The 10,437-nt window shown below is 33.9% G+C and overlaps 1 protein-coding gene across 4 annotated transcripts; it reads right to left on the minus strand.

The window, feature by feature from the left end:
• Positions 1-1,611: 1,611 nt before the first annotated feature.
• LOC113500559 (kallikrein-6-like) lies at positions 1,612-5,859 on the minus strand. Of its 4 annotated transcripts, none has more exons than XM_026881400.1 (7): positions 5,571-5,859; positions 5,339-5,433; positions 4,914-5,032; positions 4,431-4,593; positions 3,977-4,126; positions 2,909-3,052; positions 1,612-2,620 (listed from the first exon to the last, which is right to left on the minus strand). In XM_026881400.1, the coding sequence occupies exons 1-7, from the start codon at positions 5,647-5,649 to the stop codon at positions 2,384-2,386; spliced, it is 987 nt and encodes a 328-aa protein (XP_026737201.1). In that variant the 5' UTR covers positions 5,650-5,859; the 3' UTR covers positions 1,612-2,383. The 4 variants fall into 4 exon arrangements, with proteins under 4 accessions (XP_026737201.1, XP_026737198.1, XP_026737203.1 ...); XM_026881397.1 differs by having other exon boundaries at positions 5,339-5,436; XM_026881402.1 differs by having other exon boundaries at positions 5,534-5,665.
• Between the last annotated feature and the right edge of the window lie 4,578 nt (positions 5,860-10,437).

A 10,437-nucleotide genomic window follows, 5' to 3' on the forward strand; every position in this document is an offset into this window, starting at 1 on the left:
AGCTGAATATTTATAATCATCCTTTTAGAATAATTGCTGCGTACCCTGCTAAGGTATTCTAGTTAATTATGAATTAGCATGCTAATGTATTCATTTAACATATTCAGTGCCAACGGTTTGTACATCGCACGTCACTAGACTGCCACTGGACCCGTACGCGATTTAATAGTAATACGTAAACACAACGTTAGCGTTTGATGTGCTTAGTTAGAAAACTTAAACTTGTTGATAAACAAGACTGGATATGTCTAGAATTGATGCCTGGGACTGAATTATACCTAATATATCGTAAGATTCTCTAAAATAGGCATATTTATACAACTACATAAGGTACCTATTGCGTCGAGTCCGTTTTGGAGTGATCCTCATTTCAACGCGTTTCTCATTTGAATAGAGGGTATTATTTTGAAAGAGTCCCACGCATTCTTGAAGTGGTTAAATCCCTAATAATACATTATCGACGGTGACACTGAACATGTATAACGACAAGCAGCTTATTTTATAATCGTAAATAAAATATTTTAATTTTATTATGGTATAAAATGTACCAACTTAATATTTTTAAAGGAAACATTTACTACCGTCTACATTATGTAGGAATGTGATTTTATATGTTTTTGTTGGCGAATGGCTGCGCATTGCTTGCTCCATTTTTTCAGGTATTAGTTTAATGGAGGTTTAGATTTAATTAAACATTTTGTCTCTAACTATTGTTTCTTTTACCTTTACTAGTTTTACTAAAATACGTGGCACTTTCTTTACTGTTCATTTATAGTAGCAATAATGATTGACTGCACGGATAACCGAGTGGATGAGGTCACCACGCCAAACCCACTGTGCGCGTCGTGTCGCGGGTTCGATCCTCGCGTAGGACAAGCACTTGTGTGATCCACGAATGCTTGTTCGGAGTCTGGGTGTCATTGGGCATGCGAGTTGTATGTTTGTAAACCCCCCGCGTTACAAGGATTAAATTCCTTAGTGCGGGAGTCGTTTTTTAAATAAAAAATAAAACAAAAGAATGATACATGTTTCAAATACTGAACAATATTTTTTGTTGCGATGGATCATGATAAAAACGAGGATATTCCAATGCTAAAAATAATTTATTAAAAATGAACAAGCAATGACACGAATGTATAAAAATACGTAATAAAAAATATACAATCATAAATTCATAAGAAACAATAGCTTTGATTTATTAAGCTCAATTAAAATATTTACCGAGGTACTTAGTCCAAAACAAAAATCACAGGATTTAGCTTATATGATAACTTGTAATGAAATACAAAACATTTAAAATTCATAAAAAATGTCTAGGTTAAAGTTAAATTTAAAATATGATCTTATGATAAAAAAATATTCGGTTCAAAAATGTATAATGCAGAGCAGCTATAGCAAAAAATATTTTCACAGGAAAAAAAATACTCCAAGAGCGTCTTAAATCTAAGCTTCATAGCCAAGTAACATTTTTATAAATATTTTCGAAAAATATGGTCGGGTAGTTCAAAAAAATCTGGGCACAAGAGTAACGTCTTCTACTTCTCATCTGCTTCATCCAACAGTTTTACCTAATATGTAATATACTGCCCTGCGGTAATAAAAAAAAAAACATCTTGCGCATGGCTTCATGTGTTGGCCACCTTTGTAAATGTAGTGTACTAATACAAGTCTTTTACTTGTGTGTCAATGTAACTCAAATAAAAGCTGTCTTGTGTGAGCACGCACACATAAAACCGTACGTATAGACAAGGATAATCATCTCTCAAAACCTGTGGTTGAGCTGCTATTAGTTTTAATTGCTTAGGTTTTTCATAAAAACTAGTATTATCCTTCCTTTTTTCAAGGTTGTTACTTGGCTTGGATAAGATCACAATCGTATTAAAAATGCACGTTGTAAATACAATATCACTTATTTGAGTAGGTATCCATTTTGTATGATAACACTGTTAACTTAGCATATAGTTTTAGTAAATTGGTTCATCCAAAATAATATAAAACAATTCTTACTTGCTACGAATATCCACTGATTGAAAGGGTGTAATATTTAAATCAGTATACAAGAATATGTAAAGCATTTGATTTACGCCTTAAGTTATTAAGTAACATCACAACAGTCAAAAGAAACATAAGTTTCGCTATGCGATAATAAGTATATAAAGTGCGTGACGTGCGTATAACATTTAGACTACTAGCGTTATGCATTCGTATAAACTTACAATTACAAAGGCATGATGGGTAAATTTAACAACAATCTGGAGACTCGCTAAGTCCTCCAGCTCTAATGAAAAATATTTGTTTCATTAACGTCAAAAGCACCATTGATTATTTGTATTTAGAGATTTGATCAAACATTTAAATAGGTAAAGTATATGCGATAATTTACCTAAATATTGAACTTAGAGATTACATACTGTGATACAGTAAAGATGGTAACCATAGCGACGGTTGGCTGAAAGGTTGTTGAAGATGCTTTCTGGGCATCAATGACGCTCTGTATCCAGTTGGAGTAGTGCGAGACGCGAGTGTACAGTTGAGGTTTCGTAGAAATCTCACACGTGTGGTTTTGAAATAGAATACCCACTAGACGATTGTTGCAAACTAAAGGGTTGCCTTCATCACCCTGTAAAGAGAGATATTTATTCGATTTTTATTACAAGGTATGTACAAGTTAATATTGAGACTCATTATTTCCTTGTAGTCCATTAAAAATTTCATTGAGCTTGCAATTATGAGTCAGCACTTTTTTTAAATAGATGCACATCAATGACGATGGAGTTACCAGACATGGAAAAAACGGTCATTTTGAAAAATGGGGGCAACAAGTTTACCGTTTTACCAATAATTTATCACTACAAGGCGCAGAACAGTCTTTCACAACAATAACAATACTACTTTCAGAACTACTTACATGGCATCCATAAGTCATGTTCATGGTTGAAGCAGCACACACCATACTCGAGGAGACAGCAGACAAATCTACTTTCGGGTACTCGGATTCACATTCTTTCAGATTTCGAAGAGTCTTCGATACGTATTTCATAGTATTTTGCGTCTATAAAAGTAAATTATAGAAAACTAATGAGTAAAGTAAACAGAAGTTCAGCTTCGGGATCATGGGTCGGTGAAAAAGATGTCAAAAATATTAATCAATTGTGGAGGGGACTTCCTAACTCCCTGAAACACAAGTCTTTGACAGAGGCCTAGTCAACACAGCGTCAAAACCTTCCGCCAAATGAAGAAAATCACCCAGGCAGCAATCACTATTCTTTACTATTATGGCAATTGGTCACCCCTACTAATATTATTAATGCGAAAGTAACTCTGTCTGTCTGTCTGTTACGCTTTCAAGTCTAAACCACTGAACTGATTTTAATGAAATTTGGTACAGAGATAGAGTTGACCTTGAGAAAGAACATGGGATAGTTTTTATCCCGACCTTTTGAAGAGTTCTCTTGGAAACGCGATATAACCGACCTCGACGCGGGCGAAGCCGTAATATCGCGATTTAATGGAATGTTTAGATTTGCGTTTCGTTCCACAAGGTTTTTTCTATATTTTATATGTTCCTTTAATTTAAAATTGTTTTTGTGCTGCACTGTTTTTATAAAGTCACACATTACATTAGTGCTGCACAAAAAGTTTTTTTTTTCACCTTTTTGTCAAGACAGTTTATCATTCCATCCATAAAAATTGACAATTTTATTTGCCAATGATACTGTAGTGTACTAAAACTTATAAGATGGTTTGCATGTTAAGCAAACCATTATTCTCTCTTGCAAATTTGTGCACCGATGTCTATATTTCTAATTTTCTTCTCCTTTCGCAGGTCTGCTGGAAGAGATTTCTTATAGAAATAAGCAGTACCTTTGTACATGTATTTTCATATCCCATTTTTATGTGAATTTTCCGTGTACATGAATTGTTAAATAAATAAATTGTTAAGCATGACTTCATACCAACATTTCTAAGTACTTACAGGGGCAGTTGGAGTATCTTGTCCCCATCCAGGAACTTTACAGTAGACAGCACCTACCCTATCATCATATAGGTGATTCTCAGGTCTGTCATCCTGCTTTGGTAAAGGAAGAGGCTTCAGCCTGTAGTTTTCAATGAATGGTGAAGCCAACTGGAAAAAATAATGTATATGAAATCCTTGTTGGTTTAAATGCTCATCAAAGTGGGTAATGATAGACAGAACAGAACAGATTGATAATTCTTTTATAATAATAGTTCTGCTGTACAAATGTCAAATAATTTTATTATATCCTTTAATGATTATCAAGGGTCATATACCCTTGATAATCTTGTATTGTGTAATACCCATTTTAAATTACTGCAATACTAAGCTAGTTTCTTAATGTTTATCTGCATGATAAAACATATAATTGTAATATATATAACATAATAAGAATAGTCTTAAAATATCTTACAGTTAAAACAGCAATGTCATATAGGTGTTTGTCACCAGCCTCAAAGTTAGGATGCATTGTGTAGCTTTTTATCAGGCGCAGGCGGTCAGGGTCCTTGTCATTAGAAAGACCATTATGGCCAGCAAATATCCTATAGTATTTTGAGTCAATCTCTGCAGGATACCTGTAACATAAGGAATTGTTGTATTATTTATTTTATTAGGGAAAGCAAACCATAGTATATTATAGGTGTATAAAATGATGTTATAATCTGTCATTGTATTTTTTTAGGGCTGTGTAACAAAGGGTAGGCACGGAACCCTACTACTGAGGTACTGCTGTCTGCCCATCTGTCACCAGGCTGTATCTCATGAACTGTTATAGCTAGTAGTATTAAATTATTTTAGTTGAAGGGTGTATAATGTTTTGTGAGATACTGATCTAGCTTATCAGTTGTACTTTATAAACTGAAATAAATATACATATAGAAGAATATCTACAAACCCTGAGGCATCGAAAAACAAACAGCTGGCAGCGGTCAATACATGTTCTAATGTGATCAACACCCCACCACATTGATGTCCACGCTCAGATGTCTCATCAAACCTCTTTTGAAAGGAAACCTGAAAGTATATTCCAATTAAAACTGACTCTTAATTACTATGTACAATCTTCCAGTATAATTGTACAAAGTTATTATCCACACCAGGCACATTTTTTGGCAGTCTTACCGGATTAGGCTAGGTAACTATAATATTTTAGGCTAAGACTTATGCTTCCAAGGCAAAGGAGGCTGGACTTTTTTTAAAAAAAAACAGACTGTCTAAAAAGGTCCTATTATTACAGTTTATTTCCTTTTTAGGTAGCTTTACAGACCAAAATTTTACTCATTTAATTAAATAGACTACACTTATAAATATAATATTTACCATGTAAGGAAACTCTCCAATATTTGCATTAAAATGTGTACTTAATATAGTAGTTGTAGTATTTATAATTTGTGCTTGGGGTAAGGCAGATGACCCTGCTGAAAAAAAATACCTTGTCAATATATGTAAGCTCAAAAAGTACGAATATACGATTATCTAATTATTCCATATTATAACTATAAACTTTGTACGTACCATAAAACGCGAGTAAAAATACTAACAATAAACTCACAATTCTTCCCATTTTTTTTACTACTCCACCTTGCGTTATGAATTCGCAAAACACAATGTGCCGAATGAACACAGAACATATATACGTCTACAGCATTGACATTGACATTGGGAGACGCCCAAGCTCTAACGTGCCTAAACCGCAACGTAAATATAAATGAATATAAAACTTTGTATAAGCTTAACCAGTTTTTGAGTGGGGCGTTGTAGCACAAACAATAATAATCCGCACGGCGCACACTGATGCAATACAAATTATACAATATGCGTCTTCGCACACATACTGAATTAAATCTAACACTTACAGATGAAAACCTTTATGTGCTACACAATTTACGCACACTATGAAATAAGTTGTTTCGTGATGAAATTAGAAGTACGATCAGACACATGTCAAAATAATGTTAGAGGATAGAGACGTAACTCAAGGTTTTAACAAATGAATACATATGAATTAACAAGCGTGATACAAAATCTGTGCGTTCTCGTGACTAAAATAATTAACATAAAAACATAGGTACCTACCATGAAAAATTAACATACAAGTAGATAATACAATGTCATGAAACATATATTATTTTCACTGAGTTTTCATCCAGTGAGTTGACTTATTGGTGAGTTATCTATCGTTAACGTAAAGTTTTAATTAGGTATCGTAACCAACCACCGAGGTAGGTGGAACCTGTTGTTAGTTCATCTTGAAGTATATTATCTACAATTCATAAATAAGAAAAAAATACATTCAATGTTATTTACTTTTTCCAGCTTCTTCACCCGCTTTGATGCCGGCAAAAAGGAGAACATGGCATTTTTTAAGGTTTTAGTTACTTATTATAATAAATTAATGATTTAGATTTTCATTTTTTTGAATACTCCATTTCGTTTTCATTCCGTCAATTACTTATCGGAAACATAATCCGCACATCACTAGCGAAAACCATGCCACTAAAACCCTGTACCATGAGAATCAAAAACGTTTGCCACTAAAATCTTGAAAATATTATTTTGAATTTTGAAAAATAAATATGTATTAATTGTGTACGATGGATAAATGCGTGATAATTGAGTCGTTTAAGAATAGAGAGCTAAAGATCCTCGTTCGACTTCATGGTTATATGTTTCAATACAACAAAGTAGGTAATTAGGTAGGTACCTATTTTATATTCGAACGTTAAAGACCTAGTATCATACAAACCATACTGGTACGAGTATAATTAATAATTATAATGCATTGTGTTATCTACAGACTTAATTATACGTACCGACGTCAATAATACAATGCTTACGATCGCTACAATGTTTTTTATTTCTGTCATAATGACGTCAGCTATAATTGGGCGGGCCTTCTTATGATCGGTTTGCTAATGGCAAATGACGATTCTGGTTTTTGTTTCTTACCAAGGCCGGTTCTTTATTTTTTTAATTATTAGATTTTTGGTATTGTTAAGTGCCAAGTTTTAAAGGTTTAAGATAAAACAAACTTCTTCACCAGATGCCATGTAATACGCAGCTTGACGATAAAATTGTGCACGGTCATGTAGGTAGTGTAGGTACGTAATGCTTAGTGTTGAAATTCACAGATTTTGAAACGTCTATTTTATGGCAAGAACGTGGAGAGAGATCCCTATTTTTAAAATTTCTTGGAATTCTGTTTTCTAGACTTCGACGTATTCTAGTGTTTTTATACTTAGGTATGTAACGAACTCAAATTATACTGGTGGTTTCTTAGGTTTACGCGAATGTTAGACATTGAAATGAAACTACTTTTACGGATTTTATCGCGGTTTAATTTTAGATTTTAGTTCCCGACGTTTCGAAACCTTTGCAGGTATCATGGTCACGGGCAGACTGAGATGGCGTTCGTCTTGACAGAAGATGTTGCTCGTTATTATATCGTAAGTTATTTTTAATATTTACAAATGGACTGGAACCTACATATTTAGGTACACACCTGTAATACCTACTTAGTTTTTTGCTATTTTGGACAGAGAAGAATAAATAAAAAAATAGGCAGCCTGTATTTGGGCAAAGATTCGACTTATTTAAAAAAAATATAAATCAAGCAGGTCTTTCTAGGTACCCATAACCTATACACATTTTTGCTTATATTACTTCTTTCTTTCGAAAATATATAAGAATCTATAATAAGTTTTTAGATAGGTACTATATTGTTATTAATTAGCCCCTAGTTCCTTTATCCTAAGAAACTACTTCCAAGTAAAATATAGCACCCTATTACTGCCTTTGAGACACAAAGTTCGGATACACTATTATGTTACGTTGGATTGGATTAATATATCAAGTGTGGACACGCGAGCTACACGGTACAAAAGAGTACAGGCTGGAATAAATGATGCCATTTATCAACTCCTGTACGTCGTATCGCATACGAATGACACCAACGTATGTATTATTCGTATAACGGAACGTTTTGTTTGAAAAAAAAAAACGAACAGGAATTTGGTACAGGTGTTGTTAGCAGCGACATTTCATGTGTGACAATGAATGAATGCGTTGTTCCTGAAACAACAGTTTGGTAATGATTAAAAAAATACTGGCTGTCAACTGAACTTAGTTTTTGTTTTTGGTCGATTCGTTTTTGGGTGATTGTTGTGAATCATCTGTGTAATTGGTTGTGTGTTTTAAGGCTCTCTATCTAAAGGCAAAAAATGAAATCCTATTAATGTGAACAAACGGATGGACCCAGTACTAGGAATCTTGATAAGTAGATAGTTTCTTTTTTGCAGATGATGTATTTCTCTTGCCGCTATTACAACAAATAATGTAAATACACGTTGAGGTTAAGCAACGTTGGTACGTACGACATGTATTTGATGGTTGACCATTTTTTGTAGCAACCTGTTTTTTAACCTATTTGTACCTAACCTTAGTGTCACAGGTTCGATTCGCAGTTGACCGGTTTCATTAACTGTTACAGCAGAGCAAATTAAAAGCGACACTAAAATTTAGAACAAGTAATTTTATCACCAATTTATCACGATCACTATCAAGCTAATTAGTGTAAATTTTTTGCAACATTTAGATATACACAACCTATCTACTACCAAATAAAACAGCACAAAATAGGAGGAAAATCAGCATGCACTTACGTATTTAACTCAGCATAAGTGCAGTCTGAGTGCGGAATCAAAAACTTAATTAATAATTCTTCGAGCTAAGGCATCAGGACTTAAAATTATGCAGTTTTCGTGCATATCAGACTACGTATGCTAAGTAGTATTACTCCCGGAGTCACGAGAAACGGTTCCCGAACTTATAATTAACTTAAACACACCGCCTCTGTGATTTTAGCGCATAGACGTGAAAACAGATCAGTGACGTGCTGTTAGCGGCAAACGTTGATGTAGTCTCATAAAACATGCAAGAAGCTGAATGTTATGCCTAATATTTGGAGAAAAGTTTATTTTGGCTATATATGATTGACTTACGTTAAAAATTACGTTTTAACTTTGCCCATCGTCATTTCGGGGTTAAGGTAAATTCTGCTTAATAAACCACCTTATATCCTATTTTAGTTCCTTTGAATTTAAACAACAATGGAATCCAGTCTTCAATCAAAAAGTCCAAAAAATAAAGTGAAAAATGCGGCAACATTGCCTCTGGCTTTACACTCTCACAAAATAGCCCGACCGTAATGAAAGTAGTTAGAGTAGTACTTACGATAGCCTGATTTTATTGTTCTGAAAGTGTATTGAGCCGACCTGTGGTTTCACAATTGTACCCGACCGTTGTAGTAACATTTTGTCCGAAACAGCGCTCTTATTTACAAGGTACTACGGTTTAGTTTCATGTGTGTTCGTTCATACCTCATACCTGTGCCAGAGAATGGATCAACGGACTTACGGCGTGCGATTTTAGTAATGATCTGAACAATGCTTTTTAATTAACCAACAGTAGTGGCTTTTGTACTTCTTTACTGATTTTGATTAGGAGAGGCTCTGCATAATTTAAACGTGGTGTCTTCTGATATTTGTTTTACTATCGGCTAATATTTGTTCTTATAATAACCTAAGTATGAAATTATTAGTGCCGCGAAGTAAACAAATGCCTGCTGAAACGTATCTAGGTACAGCATGTGGATTAACTCTTTGTCCTGCACTTGCAAATCATCCAGTTAAATATACAGGTTCCTATTAAAAGAGGCTTTACCCCAATTTTGGATAAACCACATATTATTCTCCGTTCAAAATATGGCAACAATTTCACGATTGAACCTGTGTACGGTAAAATAAGGACCATGGAAGCGTTCGAAGGTCATAAAGAGCCACGAAACGTGTAGGATTTAACGGCTGGATCGTTTATTTATCTGCCATGGTCCCGTATAATGGGCGATCGAAAATCGCTTAGTTGTTAAAGGGAAACAGTCGAATTGTTCCCTTTAAATTGACCTGAGCTCGTACGAACACCTTTAACCTCCCCTGATAAGGTTGTAATTGCTTTAGTGTGAGCTGATAATCAAATAAATCGTTTTACGCGAAATCGAGAGATAAATGCCTGAAAAGACAAATAATACAGTTACCTTCATTTTCATGCATCTGCAAATCTTTTGTGGCATTATTTAGTGCTAACTTTAATATGAATGATATTCCAAATAGTCATTCATATGAATGGCCTGAAAGCAAAGAAGTTATAAAAAAAATCTTGTGTGAATTATTAAAGTAGGAACTTATAGGTAGTACCTACATTTATAACAAAAACAATGTCAGATACTTGTTAAATGTTAGAAATAAATGGCAAAAACAACATTTCCTAAAATTACGAAATTATATTAATAACATCATTTATAATAAAATATGCTGTGAAAGTTATTTAATCATTTCATTAGAAAATACTTTGTCTAGAAGACA

The sequence above is a fragment of the Trichoplusia ni genome, chromosome 14 (genome assembly GCF_003590095.1).
Source record: "Trichoplusia ni isolate ovarian cell line Hi5 chromosome 14, tn1, whole genome shotgun sequence".
NCBI lineage: Eukaryota > Metazoa > Arthropoda > Insecta > Lepidoptera > Noctuidae > Trichoplusia > Trichoplusia ni.